Source organism: Rhinoraja longicauda, chromosome 2, assembly GCF_053455715.1.
Source record: "Rhinoraja longicauda isolate Sanriku21f chromosome 2, sRhiLon1.1, whole genome shotgun sequence".
Lineage (NCBI taxonomy): Eukaryota > Metazoa > Chordata > Chondrichthyes > Rajiformes > Arhynchobatidae > Rhinoraja > Rhinoraja longicauda.
In genome coordinates this window covers 99,028,646-99,051,142 of record NC_135954.1, presented here as the reverse complement: position 1 = coordinate 99,051,142, position 22,497 = coordinate 99,028,646, and the positions used below count along the sequence as shown (strand labels likewise).

The following is a 22,497-nucleotide window of genomic DNA, read 5'->3' as shown; positions in this document are numbered from 1 at the left end:
AAACTAAAATGGAATTCCCGCAGCATTTTGGGGTCGTAAATACTTGCATTTAAATAGCATTTTTCCACCTTTACTCAAACAAAATACTTTTCGACATAATCCCTATTGTATTGCAAGAAATCAATGGTCAATTTACACATAGCATGCTTTCAAAACACCAGCGAGGGGGAAAAAAAATCATTATATTAAAAAAAATTGATATTGTCCTGAATACTGGGTCAAATGCTACACAACCCCTCCACGATTTTTTAAATAGTGCCACCTAGTCAATTACCATATACCTGAGACCGTAGTTAAAGGGTATTCATTCAGAACAGCACCAGAGTGCCAGGCTAGATTTTTGTACTGAAGTCTCAAGAATTGGACTGAAGCCACCATCCTACCAGGTTAGCAAGCTCCCAACTGAGCCACGCTGGTTTTACTTACTATTGAACGTCACTTAAAGTGGAAATCATTGGAGTGTTACCAGAACTCTCATCCGATTGTGATACTTTTGTTTCTTCCAGTGCATTAAATGTCTGCTTTCATTTGGAAATGGTTGATCGAGTAAATAAGTGCACAATAAGATACATAATTCATCCATGTAACAGAAAATATGCAGGTATCAATGCCCTACAAAGGTTCAATAATAGCATGTTTGGAACCTCTCCAGTTCGAGGTATTAATACATTTTATATTCCAGCCATCCACCAAACCTTGTGCAATGGTAAAAGTATGAAAGCTTCAACTGAGTCGAATATCAAATAACTCTCCTTGAAGGGTCTCGACCCGACACGTCACCCATTCCTTCTCTCCAGAGATGCTGCCTGACCCGCTGAGTTACTCCAGAATTTTGTGTCAACTCTCCTTGATTTCTTTCTGTAAATGACACAAGTTGATAACATATTCTATTTGGTTGTTTAACATGAGTGATGCTCTTTGAAAACAGCAACAAAATTGCTAACCTAATCACTCCTCATCCAATTCTAATAATGATGTAGGATTGGTTGATTTAATTTAATTCAATTTATGGCTCTTTCTTCATAGGGGTTCCTAAGAATACATTTCATTGAAGGTCAGGATCTGATATGGAAGGACACGTATATGATGGGACTTGCAAAAGGAAAATCTGACCCATATGGTATTATTCGTATTGGTAACCAGATGTTCCAAAGCAAAACCATCAAGGAAACTCTAAATCCAAAGTGGAATGAGGTTTACGAGGTAGATATGCTTATGTTTATACTGTTTTACTCATTCTCTGTGCAGTTGGTGTAGAGTTCAATCATTATGCATTCTCCAGAATTCCGTGGACATTTGCCCAGGCCATTCAATACCAGAATAATTTTAAGACTCCCATTTAGAAGCTGCTATAAGCATGAAGTATGCATTTCAGTAAGTTAAAAAAAAATTACTTTTAATTACTTTTTATTTTATTTTTTTTATTTTATTTTTGAAAAGCATATGTACAAATCGAAATAAGAAAAAACACATTTGTTACAAAGTTCTTACATAGCTTCAATTTTTAAATTTTTGAAGAGAGAAAGTAAAAATAAAAATATAAAACTATAAACTTGGGGAGAGAGAGTAAGAGGGTTAAAAAAAAAAAGGATCTAACAATAAAAATTAACGGGAGTAGATCCGGGAGACAAAAACCACAGCTGTACATCCAACCCCCAACTCAAGTTTCAACTTTTTATTTAAATTTTTTTTATTTTAGTCCTGTGCCAAACCCATTTACTTTTCTAAAAATTCAATAAATGGAGACCATATTTTTAAAAATAACTCAGGTTTGTCGATTAAGGCAAACCTTATTTTTTCCAAATGCAGGGTCTCTGTCATTTCCATAGTCCACATTTTAATTGTGGGGGTTATTGGTTTTTTCCAAAATTTAAGTATTAGTTTTTTCGCAGTTATTAGACTGTAATCAAGAAAATGTACCTGACTTACTGTAAAATTTGTAGTATGTTCTGATAATCCTAATATAATTAATTTTGGGTCCATATCTAATTTTTTATTAATAACTTTAGAAACTATTTTAAAAATCTCCAACCAGAAGTTTTGCATTTTTATACAAGTTACGAAAATATGAGTTAAATTAGCTTCTTGAAATTGACATTTATCACACATAGGAGAGATACTAGGAAAAATCCTATTTAATTTCGTCTTCGAATAATGTAATCTATGTATTATTTTAAATTGTATTAAGGAATGTCTAGTATTCAATGAACATTGATGTATATGTTGTAAACTTTCATCCCATATATCTTGCATTATAAATTGATTCAATTCGTCCTCCCATGCTCGTCTATAAGATTCTGATGACGGAATGTCAATTAATTACTTTTTAATTCAAATGTTTGAGGCTTATCGTGTGATTTGAGATCTAATAATTAATTCCGTGAACCCTTGCGAACGTCAAATTATATGTAAGTCAGAATCGACATCCCCATCCCCTGCCCGAAATAACTCTCTAAGTCTGAAGAATGGTCTTGATCCGAAGCATCGCCTATCCATTTTTCCCAGAGATGCTGCCTGACCCGCTGAGTTACTCCAGCATTTTGTCTTTCTCCGAGAGCATTAACTGTCCCAGCGGCGTCCGGCAGCATCAGGGGCACTTTCTGTGTTGCAAGGCCTTCTGGGTAAGCACTGCCACCATTGCTGGCTTGTTTCTGAAGTAAACTTGGGTGATCGTACAGTGTTGAGGAAATTACAAACTGCCTTGATTGCACTATGGACTGAGTACAGGATTGTTTACGTAAGTCGCTTATTGTGTAAGTCTGTGCTTTGGATTCTTCCTATAACAAAAAGATGTGCTGGTAGGTTTATTGGCTTCTGTATGGTATCTGTGGCATGTTGGGTGTAGTAGAAGTGGGGGAGTTTTTGGGGCATGTGAGATGGCATTGTTTGTATAGAGTTGACTGGGGTCCTATATCATGCAAAATTATGAAAAAATGAGATTTTAAAAGTAACTCCATTGTTTCTTCAAAAATAGCTCCGAAGTTTGTTATGTGCAATTTTGTATAAATATTTTCTATCCATAGGCACTGATTTATGAGACTCCTGGCCAGTTAATGGAGATTGAACTTTTTGATGAAGACCCAGACAAAGATGATTTCCTGGGCAGGTAAAAGTTAACAGTTTTGCATTGTATTGATTGAAGATTGATGAACGTATAAATGAAAAGGAAGACAAAATATTGCACCCTTTAGTGCAATGTTGTTGTGCCTCTGTTTAGTTAAGTCGGGGTGGGGTTTCAGATAAGAAGAGAAACAATTAGAAGTTGGTCACCGCCCAAGGAATGATTTTCCTGCTTGGTGGAACAAATTGGAGGAGGATCAGATTGAATTGGTGGTGCATCTTTAAGTTGGGTGTGAGTTGGTGGAAGTGGTGTTGTTGGCGACGAGGTGAACACATTGGCTCTGGGAATGAAGGGTTCCTTCACCGCTTCTTCCCCACTGCTATCCAATTCCTGAATCCATCACATCTTTCACATCTCCTTCCCATAAGGGGTGCCATGCTGTTTTTTTGACGAGGTGATGAAGATGATTGACAACGATAAAGCAGTCTTATGTCAAAGATAATAGAGCGGAGCAAGATGAACCACTCTGTGGAAATCACCTATACTGAAGTGTAGTATGCAAAGGAGCGGAGCATCCGCCATTTTAGTAGGCAAAACCCGCCGTTCCTTATGCCTCTCGCAGTGTTGTAGGGGAACGGTATGTGATGCTACCATTAAAATGCAGAAAAGATCTCATCTGTCAACTCACTTTTTTTGTTATTTTTATCTTAAAATGTTTTCCCCCTGCTTAATTTAGCTGATTTTATTATTTCTTACTGTTTCTGCCCATTTCCCTCCTATCCTTCCCCCCAGCCCCCTCTTTTGTGCAGTTTCCCTTGTATTGCTAACACACACTCTGCACAAATTTAACATATATATGATAACTTATTAGGAACATATTTAACTTGTATATATTAACATGAATATATTTAACTCGTATATATATATATATATATATATACGTGTGCTTGGGTTTGTGTATGAGAGGCAAAATAGAGATAAATAGATCCCAAAGTTCTTTCTCATGGATAAGAAGCAACTTTGATTTAAAGCAACGCTCTATTTCTCTCTTCACCTTATTTTTCACATGATGTACATCTATATACTAAAACTCTCGTTTGTTTGTTTGTTCCTGAACTACAGCCAAAACGGTACACGATAGCGCGACAATTTTAGGCCCACCTTACTCACCGTCGTCCCTTTGGTGCTAATGGAAGAAATTTCATTGAAATCGGTGTTGAAAAATGAGTTACATGCATTAACACGATACCCACTTACCCACCACCCTACAACCTGTAAAAATTTCATATTTAAATTCAACTGATAAGTTGGTCAAATAACATAGGCACCTTCTTGATTTATGGATTTTTCAAATGTGAATATCTCATAATGACACATTTGTGGGTTAGCAGTATATTGCACCAACCCCCTTCAATTTTACATCATTCAAAAATGAACTTCATAAACAAGGATAACACTTTATTTCTGTCATTCATGGTAAGATTTACATCATTTTGTGTGCAAGATATACAGGGTTGCACTGTTTTGCATATCAGCTATCAGCATATCAGCATACCAATGAAAAGATCAGGTCCTGATTTATACCAGCTCTTCACCTCCCCCCCCCCCCCCCCCCCTTTGTCTGAAGAAGGATCCCAACCTGAAACATCACCCATCCTTTTTCTCCAGAGATGCTGCCTGACCCGGTGATTTATTCCAACACTGTATCTATTTGAATTGGATTCATGCTTCTGTACCACGTCAGGCAGCATTGGTCATTTTAGTAGCTGTCAAGGATTTTTAACTAATCAATTCACCAATTCAAATTTTCTTGGGTCTAAGTATTAAGTTAAATGTATTTTCAATTATATTGTGGCTACAGTAGAGTCCTATTGTTTACAAATGCCTAATCTCTGCTTCCATGACTTTTTAAAATAAAACAAAAAGTATACAGCTCATGGTGGTGAAATTAAAATTAACAGAGAAAGCAAAGAACAGTTCATTAAATATAATCAATTGGCCAGATACAGACAGAGTGGATGTCTAGTGCAAATATTCAATCAGTAAACATCTAAAGTTTAAAGATCACGAAGCAGCAACTCTTCAAGAAATAGTTATAAATGTCAACTATCAACTTATCCAAGAAGTTGAACAAAAATAATTGTTTGCAAACATTTTATATACGAAGAAATCGCAGAGAGTTATGAACACTGCCCAGTCTAGCACAAAGAATCTGCCTATTAAAATGGCACTGAAATTTATCCATGACCTACTACGGTTTTTATAGTCGAGTGGTCCATCTTGCTCCTCTCGTATCTTTTGTCTATGTGGACTTTAGTTAAGCAATTGATGATATCCCTAATTGCAGGCTGGTGAGTTGGTAAGCTGGATGCAAAATTGGCTTGGTCGGAGACCAAGGGTAGGAGTGGATGGGTATTTTTTGACTGGAAGTCTCTGACCAGTGGTGTTCCACATGGATCAGTGTTGGGACCTCTGTCTGTGAAAATGTAATTGGTCTGGTTGATATTTGCACATGGTGCACAGATTGATGGAGTTGTAAATAGTGAAGAAGGTTGTCAAAAGAATCATCAGTTTATGTATCAGTTGGTAATTGGGGCTGAGAAATGGCAGATGGATTTCAATCCCAACAGATGTGAGGTAAATGCATTTTGGGAGGTCAATTGCACGAGTAAACCATAAAATAAATGGCAGGACCGTGGCCGAATGCGGGACCCTGCGCAAATTGCAGTGAATGCAGGACCTGGCATAATGTGGCCTGCAGGGGTAGCGGCTGAGCTAGCCCATGCTTGGAAGACCCAGTGGACTGGTGCCCGGAAGTGGGAGACCGCCGAGCTGCCGCTGCTCATCCTCAGAAGACCAGAGACCGGGAGGATGGAGCCGGTGATGATGACTGACGAAAGGGGAGAGGAGCAAGGCCGGTAGGAGAAGAGAGGGAACCGGGGTCTGACCTACCGTGCCCTCTAGGTCGGCAGCTGGAGGCGCCCCTGGGGAACAAAGGTAGATAGAAGAAAGACATGGTTGCTAGTTGACCAAAGAAGGCGATGGCTGGGGTTTGCCTGAATTGGACACCGCCCATAACAGTTGGAGCATGGACTGGACTTGGAAAGTTATGCCTTGCCGTCTTGCATACAGGCTCAGTGGACTATTTCTGTACAATTGCTAATTGGTGATGCTATTGGGATACTCTACAGATGCTCCCCGACGTACGATGCTTCGACTTACAATATTTCGACTTTGCGATGGTGCAAATGGTAGCGAGCCGCAGCTCGCTTCCGGCCACGTGATCAGGTGTATTCAATGCATTTCGACTTACGATATTTTTGGTTTCCAATGGGTTTCTCGGAACGTAACCCCATCGTAAGTTGAGGAGCATCTGTACTGGACTGTTTGTAAGAAAGTAATTACATTGTACGTTTGAGCTTCGCATATCTGATAATAAAGCACCATTGATCCTGGGGAGATTTAATGTACAGAGGGATTTTGTGGTACAAGTGCATAGCTCCCTGAAAGGGGCATCATGTGGAGAAGGTGATAAAGAAGATACTGCTAAACAAGCTATGAGCCCTTGGTTTTAGAGGTAAGGTATCAGCATGGATAGAAGATTGGCGCACTGGCACAAAACAAAGAGTGGGAATCAAGGAGACATTTTTAGATTGACTGGTTGTGTTCCACAGGGGTTGGTGGTAGGTCTGCCACTTTTCACATTATATGTTAATAATCTGGATGAGGGAGTTGACGGCTTTGCGGCCAAGTTTGCAGACGATATGAGGATAGTTGGAGAGACAGGTAATACTGAGGAAGCAGGGAGGCTGCGAAAGGACTTGAACTGGTTTTTAGTGTGGGCAATGAAGTGGCAAATGGAACACAGTGTAGTACAGTATATGGTTATCTACTTTGGTAGAAGGAATAAAGGTATAGACTACTTTCTAAATTTGGAGAGGATTGAGAGAAATTGGAGGTGCAAAGGGACTTGGGATTCCCAAAGGTTAATTTGCAGGTAAGGTCAGCAGGAAGGAAAACCAATGCAATGCCAGCATTCATTTTGAGGGGAATAGAATATAAAGCATGGATGTAATGCTGAGGCTTTATCAGGTGCTGGTGAGGCCACATTTGGAATATTGTGATCAGTTTCAGGCCCCATATCTGAGGAAGGATGTGTTGGCTTTGGAGAGGGTCCAGAGGAAGTTTACGAGAATGATCTCAGGGATGATTGGGTCGACTATGAGGAGCGTTTGAAGGCTCTAGGCCTATACTTTCTGGAGTTTAGAAGGATGAGTGGGAGGGGGATCTCATTGAAACCTACCCGATCATTAAAGACTTAGATAGAGTGGATGGGGAAAGGATGTTTCCAGGAATGGGAGAGTTTAGAACTAGAGGGCACAGCCTCAGAATAAAAGGACGTACCTTGGAAAATGGAGATGAGGAATTTATTCAGCTGGAGAAGGTGAATCTGTGGAATTCATTGCCACGGACAGCTGTGGAAGCCAAGTCTGAGTATTTTTTTAAAGCAGATTGATAGATTATTGATTAGCAAGGGTGTCAAAGATCAGCCATGATTGAATGGCGTAGACTCGATAGGCCAAATGGCCTAACTCTACTCCTGTAACTTGTGAACTTGTGTGAACTTGTTACAGGGAGAAGGCAGGAGGAATGGGGTGAGGAAAAATTAGATCAGCCATGGTTGAATGGCAGAGTAGACTCGATGGGCTGAATGGTCTAATTCTGCTCCTAAGGTCTTATGGTGGTGTGGGCTTGGGTGAAGAGATTTTAGGTAGAAAATTACAAAATTTGGGAATAAGGCACAGAAATCAACAGTGAGTTGCAAGAAGTGACACTTGACCTGTGTTTGCGGCGGGTTATGCAGATCCGAGAAGGATAACGTTTTGAAGGAAGTTTTGGGGCAGTTTGATGGTGTTTCTGATGCCAATGCACGCCACAGGAAAATATTCACTGAAAATGTTACTTTTCCAAACAAAAAAGCGAACTGCATGTTGGAAAGCAGAATACATGGGGATGTGAATTGCCCAAATAACTAAATGCACATGGTAGTGACTTAAAATGTTTTAACTGTTTGGAAGATATTGACATCATAAAATGTCTATCATTTCATTTCAGCCTCATGATTGACCTTGTTGAAGTTCAAAAGGAGCAGCTAATTGATCAGGTATTATATTGGGTTACATACATTCCCCTTTTTAAGTGGAACCAAATGGATTATTTATTCTTTATTGCTTAAAGAAAATGGGATTTCGATAAAATGCATCACTAATTCTACATGGAATGGAAATGGGGGAGCTTTTTTTTTTTGACCGGACTGTTGTAACGGGTATTGATGGTTGACACGAGTCCAATGTTCTTGGTGTTCAATCATTTTATCCATTCACAGTGGTTTGAATTGGATGAAGTGAGCCGAGGAAAGTTGCACTTGAAGCTGGAGTGGCTATCTCTGCTGCCAAATGCTGACCTGCTGTCTCAGGTACGTTAATATTTTGTGTGTTAGATTAAGCAAAGTGCTGTTGCGTTTAGATCAAGTCTCAGGACAAGGATATTTAATTCAAACTTTATATTGATAGATCAACACAAAGTGCTGGAGTAACTCAGTGGGTCAGGCAGCATCTCTGGAGATAAGGGATAGTTGAAGTTTTGGATCAGAACCCTTCTTCAGACTGAAAATAAAGGGGAGGGAACTGAAGTTAGGAAAAGGCCAGAATTTTACTCCCCTTTATTTTCAGCCTGAAGCAGGGTTCCAACCCGAAACGTCCCCTGTCCTTTTTCCCCCAGAGATGCTGCCTGACCTGCTGAGTTACTTCAGCACTTTGGTATAAACCATCATCTGCCATTCTTTTCTACACTTTATCTTGATAGTATAATGTTGGTTTCCTCGTAATATGATATTTTTCTCTGATTTGTACACAAGACATGATGGATTTAATGATTCCCTGACAAAGCTCAGTTATTGCTACATTAGTTATTACTCGATATGATCCACTTACTAAATGGACTGATTTCACTGATGTGTTTCTTCTTTTAAAGAAAAGTCAAAATTATATCTTATGAAAGGGATTTCAGATATACTAACTAATTCAGCACATATTAAATAATTACTCATAAAAAGACTTCAAAATGAATACATTTTTGAACATTGTTGGTTGCAACTGATTACCCCCTAAAAAACCTCAATTGCTGACACCCCTCGATGCTATTTAGTTTACTGTTTCTCGAGGCAGTGCTCTCTAAATGCTTCAAGCTGAAACTGACTGTAATCTGTAGGAAGGAACTGCAGATGCTGGTTTAAACCGAAGATAGACACTAAAAGCTGGAGTAACTCAGCGGGCCAGACAGCATCTTTGGAGAAAAGGAATAGGTGACATTTTGGGTTGAGACCCTTCTATTGTCTATACAGACTGGAAGAAGTGCCTCGATCGAAAACGTCACCTATCCCTTTTCTCTAGAGATGCTGTCTGACCCGCTGAGTTACTACAGCTTTTTGTGTAGGAAAAAAAACTGCAGATGCTGGTTTAAATCGAAGGTAGACACAAAATGCGGGAGTAACTCAGTGGGTCAGGCAGCATCTCAGGAGAGAAGGAATGGGTGACGTTTCGGGTCGAGACCCTTCAGTCTGAAGAAGGGTCTCGACCCGAAACGTCACCCATTCCTTCTCTCCTGAGATGCTGCCTGACCCGCTGAGTTACTCCAGCATTTTGTGCCTACCACAGCTTTTAGTGACTGACTGTAATCTGATAGCTTCCTCTTGAAATCTTGCTCGTTTTGAAATCGGCAACAATACCATGAGTGGAAAAATCCCGGCCATGGAGGATGAACAGGTTCTCACACTGAGCACCATTGACGTACAGCGCAAGCTGCGGAGGGTCAATCCACGCAAAGCTGCAGACCCGGACAGAGTCCCAGGATGGGTACTTAAGGAGTGTGCTGAACAACTTGCTGAGGTATTTACCAAGATCTTCAATCTGTCTCTATCTCTGGCAATGGTCCCAAAGTGCCTGAAGTCAGCCATCATGGTGTCGGTGCCGAAAAACCCCAAACATCAGCAATCTGAACGACTATCGTCCGGTTGCCCTCACATCAACAGTAATGAAGTGCTTTGAAAGGTTGATCCTCTCCCACATCAAAGCCATAATTCCTGCCTCACTAGACTCGCATCAGTTTACTTACAGAGCTAACAGATCTACAGAGGATGCCATCTCTCTGACTCTTCGCACTGTCCTGACTCACCTGGAGAGACAGGGCACATACGTGAGGATGCTATTTGTAGACTACAGCTCTGCTTTCTATACTGTCATCCCCATGAAGCTCGCCTTCAAACTCCACCAGCTAGGCCTCAGTTCATCACAATGCAACTGGATCCTGAATTTCCTGTCGGAGCATCCTCAGGCGGTGAGACTGGGCCCCCACCTGTCCTCCACTACCACTCTGAGTACTGGCACACCACAGGGTTGTGTACTGAGCCCCATCCTCTACTCCCTCCTCACACACGACTGTGTTCCTGCATTCGCCTCCAACACCATCGTTAAATTTGCGGATGACACAACGGTGATCGGGCTGATCTCCAACGGTGATGAATCAGCCTACAGAGCGGAGGTGCAGAACCTGGTGAGCTGGTGCTCAGAGAACCTGTCCCTAAATACAGCTAAGACCAAGGAGCTAATCAACAACTTTAGAAGGTCACAGGATGATGAGTACGCTCCAGTCTTCATCAACGGGGACAGAGTGCAGATAGTTTCCAGCTTCAAGTTTCTGGGCACACACATTTCAGAGGACCTCGCATGGTCCACTAACTCCACTGCACTGGTCCAGAAAGCACAGCAATGGCTGTTTTTCCTGAGGATGCTGAAAAAAGCTGGTCTGCCCCAACAGATGCTGGTGACTTTCTACCGCTGCACCACAGAGACCATCCTCACATACTGCATCTCTGTATGACAATAGACAATAGGTGCAGGAGTAAGCCATTCGGCCCTTCGAGCCAGCACCGCCATTCAATGTGATCATGGCTGATCATTCTCAATCAGTACCCCGTTCCTGCCTTCTCCCCATACCCCCTGACTCCGCTATCCTAAAGAGCTCTATCTAGCTCTCTCTCGAATGCATTCAGAGAATTGGCCTCCACTGCCTTCTGAGGCAGATAATTCCCCAGATTCACAACTCTGACTGAAAAAGTTTTTCCTCATCTCCGTTCTAAATGGCCTACCCCTTATTCTTAAACTGTGGCCCCTTGTTCTGGACTCCCCCAACATTGGGAACATGTTTCCTGCCTCTAACGTGTCCAACCCCTTAATAATCTTATACGTTTCGATAAGATCCCCTCTCATCCTTCTAAATTCCAGTGTATATAAGCCTAGTCGCTCCAGTCTTTCAACATATGACAGTCCCGCCATTCCGGAACTTAACCTAGTAAACCTACGCTGCACGCCCTCAATAGCAAGAATATCCTTCCTCAAATTTGGAGACCAAAACTGCACACAGTACTCCAGGTGCAGTCTCACTAGGGCCCTGCACAACTGCAGAAGGACCTCTTTGCTTCTATACTCAACTCCTCTTGTTATGAAGGCCAACATTCCATTGGCTTTCTTAGCTCCCTGCTGTACCTGCATGCTTCCTTTGGTATCTCAGCTGCACAGCAGTGGATAGGAGAGCTCTTCAGCGGGTCGTCTTCAGAGCACAGAAGATCACTGGGATACTGCTCCCAGCCCTGGAGGACATCTACAACACACGCTGCCTCAGAAAAGCCACCTGCATCTGTAAGGATTCTACACACCCATGCCACCGTCTGTTTGAACTCCTTCCATCTGGCAGACATTATAAGGCCTTTTACGCCCGTACCTCCAGACTGAGAAATAGCTTTTTCCTAGAGCTATAAACTGCACTGAATCAGTCTGCTAAAAGCCCCCCATAATATCTATTTTTACCTTTTTTTTAAACCGTATTTATCTATTTTTATAGCATCGATACGGAGGTTGCAATCTTAATCTCGTTGTACTTGTATAATGACAATAAAGATATTTCATTTCATTCCAATCTTCAGCCATGCTCCTGTGGTTTGAGTTTGTGGGACAATTGATTGTCGAGTATAATTCACTGAGTAATATCTGCCTTGAAGATTGTCTCCCCTAGTAACATATGTTTACTGCTACCACATTGCACTGCGTACCCTTGTGCTGGATGCCATTGAGGTGAACAGTCATATAATGAATCTAATTTAATTGTATTACCTCACATTGGGTATGGGGAATCCTATTTAGCATGTCTATGAGCGTAACGGCCCAAACATCTGACTTATGTTTCATTTGATCCAGGCAATGGCTAGCACCAAAGCTCTTAAAGGAACTGCAAATGATGGGCTTTCCTCTGCCTTACTCATCATCTACCTGGACTGTGCCAGCAATCTGCCAGTAAGTCAAAAAAGCATTTAAAATTTAATAATTCAGCAAAAGTTTTGTTTGTGTGACGATATACTATTCCATTTCAAAGAGAAAGTATTAATCACCTTGTCACATTTTGTTCTCTGTATTCCTCGCGAGGTAACGGCATCTTCGTTGCTGCAGATGTAGTGGAGAACTGGAATTCTTTTTGGATGCTGGCATTACGGGGCTACCGTTCTCCCTTTAAGGTCATAGAGTCAAAATCAAAATTCATTTCACTAGCCCAAGCTTTGATCCTTATTTGCTCTGTATTGTAGCATCAAACAATTTGTGGCAAATCAAAATCTTCTTCAAAATGCAGGAGCTCAGAATTCTACCTCTGAAGTATAAAAACATTTTTTTTGGATACCCTATCGGCATTTCAGAGCTTTTAGAGAATCCCCCCCCTAGTCCTGGAACACATACATGAAAGCTTCTGGAGAGTCTTGTTTCCAAAATCTTTTAATTTCCGTCAGTCTTTTGGTTTAATTCAAATCTCTCATGTTTTTTCATGCTATGTTGCCTCCCATTTGAGGATCCCAGATTTGATGCTCCATTTGGACATGATTGTTTTGAGATAATGAAGTTAATAGGAAAGTATCCCAGGATTTATTTTTCTTTTTTTTCTTTGTTCTCTAATTCCTCTTTGTTGTTGTAGATCACTGGAGGTCAGACATAATTGCTCTTGTGATGGTATTACACAAATTTCAGTCCACCTTTTCTTCAGAACCGATCGTTTCAGTTTTGCAGTACATTTTGCATTATTTTAGTGAGGTTGCATTTTGGCCCAGAATAAGTTAAGGGTTAATGTGAATCCAAATTCTGTTGGCCAGAATATAATCCAACTTCTTCAACAATGTAGCCATCCCTTATGAAAATACTGGGTTTATTTATCCCTCTTAAATAATCCACCTCAAATTGGAAGACCCAGAATCCGATTTGCTTCTGAGAATGAACTTAACAGTTCTCTCCTGCTGTGTTATTTCCAGCATTTCGTATCTATCTGTGAAATGTAGGAGTTTTCTGCTAGATCTTATTACAAGTGATCGCGCCCTCTTGTGGACCTTATCGACATGATACTTTGCGCAAAGCCATCAACTGATTCTTTCACAGAGAACCTCTATCAGATGAAGTGTTGTGACATGAAATTATTCAGTATTTCCAAGTTTGAATTTCGACAGTGATCGAGAAACTGCTTCTTATGCATGCGCTCTCATTGAAAACAAATTGTGCATTCTTTGATAATGATATTAAATGCATTGGCTACTATTTCTCTCAATCTGTTGCTGTTTTTTCCAATAAACTGGCTGTTCCCACATTCGCATTCTGCCTTTCCCCACAGCACATACCTGTCCAATCCCATCACTCTTTGCTTTCTCTTTCACTTCCATCTTCCTTAAGAATGTCTTCGAAGGAAACTTTGGGTGTGGATACTTGCGAGAAAGAAGAGCAGCAGGGCTTGTATTTTGTGAAAATACTTGCTCAATCTTTAGAGACTTTTTTGTGAGTGCTTGATTCTGTTTGCTATTTTTGTGTGCTGTGCTACAGCGTGGATTGACACTATTACAGGATTTCTTTTTACAATTCAGAATGAATTTGCAGAGCATGTTGATTGTTTTGGTGCATGTTCGGATATAGAAAACAGATGTGCAATTCCAAACTAATTTTAAATTAATACATATATGTCACACTTTATACTTGCCGTCCTGGTAATGATTTATGGGAGGGAAGAAAATCATGGCCTACTTTTGGGAAGACAATAGACAATAGACAATAGGTGCAGGAGTAGGCCATTCAGCCCTTCGAGCCAGCACCGCCATTCAATGCGATCATGGCTGATCACTCTCAATCAGTACCCCGTTCCTGCCTTCTCCCCATACCCCCTCACTCCGCTATCCTTAAGAGCTCTATCCAGCTCTCTCTTGAAAGCATCCAACGAACTGGCCTCCACTGCCTTCTGAGGCAGAGAATTCCACACCTTCACCACTCTCTGACTGAAAAAGTTCTTCCTCATCTCCGTTCTAAATGGCCTACCCCTTATTCTTAAACTGTGGCCCCTTGTTCTGGACTCCCCCAACATTGGGAACATGTTTCCTGCCCCTAATGTGTCCAATCCCCTAATTATCTTATATGTTGTTGGCCTACTCCTGCACCTATTGTCTATTGTCTATCCCCCCTCATCCTTCTATATTCCAGTGTATACAAGCCTAATTGCTCCAGCCTTTCAACATACGACAGTCCCGCCATTCCGGGAATTAACCTAGTGAACCTACGCTGCACGCCCTCAATAGCAAGAATATCCTTCCTCAAATTTGGAGACCAAAACTGCACACAGTACTCCAGGTGCGGTCTCACCAGTGCCCGGTACAACTGTAGAAGGACCTCTTTGCTCTTATACTCAACTCCTCTTGTTATGAAGGCCAACATTCCATTGGCTTTCTTCACTGCCTGCTGTACCTGCATGCTTCCTTTCAGTGACTGATGCACTAGGACACCCAGATCTCGTTGTACATCCCCTCTTCCTAACTTGACACCATTCAGATAATAATCTGCCTTTCTATTCTTACTTCCAAAGTGAATAACCTCACATTAGCCTCTAGAGGCGTATTAGCCTCTAATTTGTTGCATTAAAAAAAAATTATCTTAACTTATGAAACAGTTTTTACACTAAATATAAATCTCAAAATATTTTGTGAATCAAAGGGAGGAAAATCATCTCAAAGTAGTTTACTTGAGGTGATACGCAAGGAGATTGAATGCATTTTTGGATGTTAATTATAAGACAAATTAAAATCCATATTGAAGTTTTGTTTATCTTGCCATTTGTTTACCAAAGGCAATGGATTTTGTAGGGATACAGTCCCAGACATACGAGATCACTGCTTCTAGTGCACTGTTGGATGGTTCTGCATTTGGAAGCTTATAAAACTAGTAACAATACACTGTCAGCAGTCCATCATTTGAAAGCCAAACTGATACTTATCATGGCATGTTCATTTGTAATCCAGTGGTGATCACTGAGTCACTAGGATGAAGAAAGCCAACTGGTTCAACATTATTTATTAATTCCTAGCATTCTTGCACTTTCCCCGTTGCAATTTCTATTTCTTTCTCAAATGATTCCATGGTTTTTCCACTTCATTCACTCCTTATTTAAATTCTTTCCAATTGTTGATCCCTCTCTGCATGATCTCAATCAGCACCAGTAGCATAGCCGACATCGACAGCTTTAAAAAAAAAATCATTGACCTGCTGAGTGATCACAGTATCCACCACTTTTTTGTTTCACTGTGGCTGTTGATTTTTGACTCTTGCCCATGCAACAGAGTCTGTGGGCCCTTCTCCTTCCTCCAATATGAATACATACATATTTACTGAAATGGTTTCACATACATTTTTGTCCCCCATTTGGGTTATTCAGGGACTGACCAGATATTATTACCTTCAGAATAATCAGTATCCATTCTTTTAAGACTGGACTGAATTAAAACTATGTCCTTTATTAATCAAACCAATTCCCTTGTTTTACTTTTTAAATTTGGATTGTTAGAAACTTCATTACATTGATGCACTTGTTCTTTAATAGTCGACATGTATCCTTTTTAGGATTGTTCCTCTGAAGCTTAAATCTTTTGGTCAGATTGTTCAGTTATAAAACTGTGCTTAATTTTGCACTGGTGAATTTAACCAATATTTATAATTCAAAGTGAACTAAATATTTAGTGGACAGCTGCATTCTTTCACTCCAATGTTTCTAGTTGCTCGGCGGGCAAAAATAATTCTGGGGGTCTTTCAATGCTCAAAATTCTTCCCTTTCATTTCAATTCCAAGATTTCTGTGTGGAATGTTGTGCTCATCTCTCTCTATAACTGAATGCTGTTAATACATTGCATGTGCAACTTATTAACCCTCCTATGTTCATTCTTTCCTGGTACAAAGAGCAACCCATTTGAATTTAACCCTGAAAGGCTGAAGAAGAGCAGTTTTATCAAATCACCAAAGGTAATCTGATGATCAAAAACCGAAGACCATACACAGTCACATCGGGGTGGGTCTATGGTTACATTAGGGCTTTCAATTGATCTAAAGAAAATAATATGAGAAAATTACTGTTTAATATGAGCTGATAGTGCAAGCATGCGTCACCTGGGTAGCGGGTCTAAGGGTCTCGCCCCGAAACGTCACCCATTCCTTCTCTCCCGAGATGCTGCCTGACCTGCTGAGTTACTCCAGCATTTTGTGAATAAATCACGTGGGTAGCGGTATATACTCTTAGTGGTTGAACTCTTTGGGTCATTTCTGTAACAGCTCAGTTGGGCAGAAAAATGGCAAATGGAATTTGATCCAGAATGGTTAGAGACACTGCATTTGGAGTGGTTCAACAAGGCAGCGGAATTCATGGTAAGAGAGGGGAATATGCAATAGACGGCAGGATATTGTGCGGTGTGAAACAACAAAGTTACTCGGGAGAAATATGTCCACAGATACTTAAATATAGCATTGGGTAAATGGTGATCAAGTGTTTTTTTTTTAACCAGAACATGGAATGCTTTCCTTTATTAGGTTTCAAAATATAAGCACAAGAAGTTTATGCTGGTACCGTGTACAGCACTAGTTAGACCATAGGTTGCACATTGGAGGAATGATGTGATTGCACTGGAGAGGGTGCAAAGGAGGTTTAAGGGCATTGCTGAACTAAAAATTGTAGTTGCTGTTGTTTTCGGAATAGAGGTTGGGCTTAGGTCAAAGTCAAGGAAATAGGAAGTACTTGTGTCACATAACCAGTGAAGTTGATTTAATATTCTTATTTCAAATAAGATGTTAGTATTAGAAAATTTTAATTCTAGCGATAGGCCAAAATGATATTCTTTAGAACAGAGAAGGTTTAGAAGACAGATCCAAGGTGTCATTGTTTATGAGGAGTTAAGATAGAATAAATGGATAGGGACCTTTTTCCTTTTGCTGAGGGGTTGACAAGAGAAGAATTGGTAGAAGGATGAGCAGGGAATATTGTTTTTGCCCAAACGATAGTGTGCTTGAACTGAAGCTTCTGGACAAGATTAGGCTGAATGATTCTGCTTTGACCAGCATAGCCTGAAAGGCTTAAGACAACCACCTCCTGACAGATTTTCTCACATTCTAATTGTGGTTAATTAATGCGATAAATGGGGAAGAAATGGTGGACAGGTTTGAGGAAGAGAATGCTTGGGACAAACAAATTGGAAAGAACTTATCTGGTGGTATTAAACCACGCACTTTTGTTGATTTGCATGGTTGATGGGTTTCTTGAGCCAAGTCACTCTCAGTTAGCTGATGCATAAAATTGCCCGGTTTGTTAATGGTGATGACCATTTTACTACCCATTCCGTCCGGGACCATCTTTCCGGGACCATCCACTGCACTGGGAATTATGCCAAAATGGGTCTGTAAATTTAGATAAATGCTTCCTTCGAGTGCATGAAAATGTGACTTTCTGTGGTCTTCGGTAGTCATTGTAAGTTTGTTAACTAAACAAGTGACTAAATTCTATTAGAATTGTAATCTTCTGGACAGGGGTGGTGCTTTGCATGAATTTCCAATTAAAAGATAATTAAAATAATAATTTTATGGCGGTGGTGAAAAAATGTACAAATGAAGCAATGCAGGAAACTGAAACTATAGAAGTATTTGCCAAGCCTCGTGAATTGACACACATTAACTTTTCATTCGTTATCTTGTTAATTTTTCTAGGATTATACAGGTTTAAAACAGTTTTTGCGTTTGTTGTTTTATTTTTATTGAACACTTGATGGGCGCGGACGGTTGGATCCAAATCTCTCCTGCGGGCACGGCAACCGTCCGTGCAAACCTCTCCTGTAGGCGCGGCAACCCTAGTTGGGTGCAAGCCTCTCCTGCGAGCCCGGCAACCTTTCCCCAACTGACGATCCGTGGACCCGTTGCTGGCTTGGGAGTGTCCCCCGTGGCCAAGGGGGAGAGGAAAGGGGAGAGGGAGCCACTCACCTCGGCCTCGGGCAGCCATCGCGTCGGCCAGAGCGAGCCGTGGACCCGTTGGGTGGAAACCTCTCCTGCAGCGGCAGGTCGGCGGCGACGGCCATCTTGTTTGACCCTCTGCCACTACGCTGCACCACGGGAGGAAGGTCGGGTCCGGGGCATGCCGGGACGGGCACCGGTCCTCCCGGCGGGGAGAGCACATTTATTAAAGTTTATTAAGTTAATTGTTTTTAAAATGTAACGAAACTTGATCAATTGAGACCGCAGGGGAATGGTGGGTAGGGTGGGCGTAAAATTGTCGTGCTATCGTGTATCGTTTTGGCTGTATTTCAGGCACGTACTAAAATGCAATATTGGCACAAGATGAGAGTTTTAGTAATATAATAATATAGATAGATGACTGGTTCTTGTATATGTCCCAAGTGAGTCCCCTTTCCCTCTCGAGTCTCACCTTCAAAAGTCACATGGACAATGTGCACCTGGGACTGCCGTCGTATCCCAGCTATGATTTCAAAGCACTGGAGAAAACAAGCTGAATAAAGGTGGTGGGAGAAATATTAAAACAATTTAATCAATTATTTTCAAATTAATTTAGCTGCAGAATGTAATTGGGAACTTGACACTGCTTAAGTTAATGTGTAAAGAATTGATCATGAATGGATTCATAACCCCTCCCCCCCCCCCCCCCCCCCATCCTTTCTGACTGTTGTTACCAATGGATTACAGTGACCTTTTTTGTAAGCAGTGGAACGTGGACTCATTAGTAAGTTATCATAAATAATTAATTATATTAATCTGCGGAAACGCCATTAAATGTTACTTTACTGACAATGTTTTTGAGTATCGTTGATCTGGTAAGAGATATAAATCATTTATTTATTTATTGCTGTTTGTAATTCCCCTCTAGACGGTTTTCTGCCAATTTCTTCCCCTGAAAACGTTGGACATTAGCTAGGTTTGGATGTTTGTGTAGATAGCTTGAGCTTTCCATTTCAACCTCGTCAGGTTTAAGCGCAATAAATATTCTGTTGAGATTCACACTACTTAACTCTGAGTTTGTATTGGCGATTGACCACAGATTTACTAGCGGATTAAAACAATTACAGTATTGATTAATTTGGCTCTCAAATTGTAACCTTGCCTTCCATTCTGACTAACAAGAATTGAGATTTACCAAAACTGAAACCACACAATTTACAAAGGAAACATTTATAAAGGTAAATGCCATTTACCATGTTGCCGATCTATCCCAATTTAAAGGAATTATCTGATTGCTCATGCACTCTAGTGCAGCAGCAGCAATAAATAACTGTGCAGAAGGGAAGGATATTGTCCTTTTCAGCTCATCTCATGTGGGATTCCTGAATATAGGTGTGCCGCTGTGAGGCAAGTTCACTTCAAATGGATCGTCACAAATGGTTCTGTATATATTTTTTGTGAATGGTTCGGAGCTCGTTCTATAGGTGTGCTTATGCCCTTGGGAAAAATGCTTCTGTCACCATTGCAAAAAAATAAAGAGGAAAACATAAGATTGGAAATATTTTTTGTGCGGAGCCATTTTGATTTCTGCCCAATAGCAGTCTCTATGGCGTTTGTAAATGGAAAGAGAGGGTACCTTTAAGACATTTTCAATTGTAAACCGAATGACACAGGCAATGATGGTCCAGTTTTATACTGCCATCATAGAGTCCGTCCTCACCTTCTCCATCATGGTCTGGTTTGGCTCATCCACCAAGCATGACATCCGGAGGCTGCAGCGCCTCGTTTGATCAGCCGAGAAGGTTGTTGGCTGCAACCTTCCCCCATCGCTGAACTGTACCCTGCAAGGGCCAGGAAGTGAGCGGGTAAGCATCTCTGACCCCTCTCACCCTGACCACAAACTCTTTGAAGCACTTCCCTCTGGAAGGCAATTCCGGACTGTCAAGCACAGCCAGACATAAAAACAACATTTTTCCATGAGCAGTAGCTCTACTCAACAGCCAAAAGTCTGTAGCCTCCTTTTGTTCTGGTATTTTATCTCATTCGCCACATGTTTAAATTATAATGTTTTATATTTAATTGTCTACTGTATATCGTGCTGTTACTTGCGAGCAAAGCACCAAGGCAAATTCCTTGTATTTATACATACTTGGCTAATAAAATTTATTCAATTCAATTCTATGTATCGATCGCAAATAGAGTTTTGACAAGACTTCCATTGTTTTCCACTTTCCATCACAGTTTGGGAAGAAAATGAACAGTGAGCCGAACCCATGTGTCCAATTGTCAGTGGGACATAACACATATGACAGTAAGGTGAGCAGTCTTTCTCCTGTGATGGGCCATGTTTCAGTTATTGGGTTTGTATTTACCATTGTTAAGAAATATGAATTAATCTAAAAAAAACAAGGTTCAGTGGGTCAGGCAGCATCTGTGGAAGGAAATTGCCATTTCAGGTCAGGACCCTTTTTCAGATTAATGGAGTAGGGAGAGAGGATGGTCTCCACCCGAAACATCGCCTGTTCCTTTTCTTCGGAGATGCTGCCTGACCTGCTGTGTAGGAAAATAACTGCAGATGCTGGTACAAATCGAAGGTATCACAAAATGCTGGAGTAACTCAGCGGGTCAGGCAGCATCTCTGGAGAGAAGGAATGGGTGACGTTTCGGGTCAAGACCCTTCAGACTGGGATGGGTGACTTTGATGGTTGGGAGATGAGCGGAAAGAGGAGGGGAAGGGTATTTTTTTGGAGCATTGGACACTGAAGCTAGACCTGCAAGAAGTTTTTATAAAATATCTTAGCTGAATAAATAGATAGTGAGAATCATTTCTTCCAGAGTGGATGGGTAGGAAGGAACTGCAGATGCTGGATTAAACCAAAGATCGACACAAAAAGATGGAGCAACTCAGCGGGTCAGGCAGCATTTCTGGAGAAAAGGAATAGGTGATGTTACAGGTCGAGACCCTTCTTCAGACAGAGAGTCAGGGAAAGAGAGGAATGTGAGATATTGACGATAATAGGAGATATAGAACAAATGAATGAAAGATATACAAAAAAGTAACGATGATCAAAGAAACGTTCCATAGTTGGCTGTGGCTAGGTGTTAATGAGTTATACGGACAATGAAACTCACCAGGATAACAATGAAACTAGTACAACGACTAGGATGGGGGACGGAGAGGGAGGGGATGCAAGGGTTATTTGAAGTTAGAGAAATCAATATGTATACCGCTGAGTTGTAAGCTGCCCAAGGGAAATATGAGATGCTGTTCCTCCAATTTGCATTTGGCCTCTCTCTGACAATGAAGGAGGCCCAGGCCAAAAAGGTCGGTAGTGGAATGGGAGGGGGAGCAAAAATGTTTGGCAACCAGGAGATCACCTAGGCCCAGGTGGACTGAGCAAAGGTGTTCAGCGAAACGATCGCCCCATCTACGTTTGGTCTCGCCGATGTATAAAAGTCCATTCCTGGAACAACAAACACAATAGATGAGGATGGAGGTGGTACAAGTGAACCTCTGCTTCACCTGAAAGGACTGTCAGGGTCCCCGGACAGAGTCGAGTGACGAGATATAGGGACAGGTGTTACATCTCCTGTGGTTGTAGGGGAAGGTACTTGAGGAGGAGGTGGTTTGGGTAGGAAGGGATGGGTTAACCAAGGAGTTGTGGAGGGAACGGTCTCTGCGGAAGGGAGTGAAGATGGGAAGATGTGACTAGTGGTGGGATCCCATTGAGGTGGCCGAAATGTCAGAGGATTATGTGTTTTATGTGACAAATGATGGTGTGAAAGGTAAGGACTAGGGGGACTCTGTCCCTGTTAAGACTGGGGGGAGGGGGAGCAAGAGCGGAGCTGTGGGGTACCGAGGAGACAGGTGTGAGGGCCTCATCTATGATAGAAGAGGGGTACCCCTGTTCCCTAAAGAATGAGGACATCTTGGATGTTCTAGTATGGAACACCTTGTCTTGGGTGCAGATGTGGTGTTTCTGGAGGAATTGGGAACAGGGGATAGAGTCTTTGCAGGAAGCATGGTGGGAGGGAGTGTATAGTCTGGAT

At 41.3% G+C, this 22,497-nt stretch overlaps 1 protein-coding gene across 2 annotated transcripts in view; it reads left to right on the top strand.

Moving 5' to 3' along the window:
- LOC144607817 (extended synaptotagmin-2-like) overlaps nucleotides 1-22,497 on the top strand; it is a 159,687-nt gene that overhangs the window by 113,645 nt on the left and 23,545 nt on the right. Inside the window, exons 9-15 of one of the 2 annotated variants that reach the window (XM_078424933.1) lie at nucleotides 1,027-1,203; nucleotides 3,024-3,106; nucleotides 8,177-8,225; nucleotides 8,448-8,537; nucleotides 12,373-12,468; nucleotides 16,417-16,479; nucleotides 20,689-20,763. In XM_078424933.1, the coding sequence (XP_078281059.1) occupies nucleotides 1,027-1,203; nucleotides 3,024-3,106; nucleotides 8,177-8,225; nucleotides 8,448-8,537; nucleotides 12,373-12,468; nucleotides 16,417-16,479; nucleotides 20,689-20,763 (633 nt within the window). The remainder of the gene's footprint in view (nucleotides 1-1,026; nucleotides 1,204-3,023; nucleotides 3,107-8,176; nucleotides 8,226-8,447; nucleotides 8,538-12,372; nucleotides 12,469-16,416; nucleotides 16,480-20,688; nucleotides 20,764-22,497) is intronic. The other variant, XM_078424942.1, reaches the window with a different exon arrangement.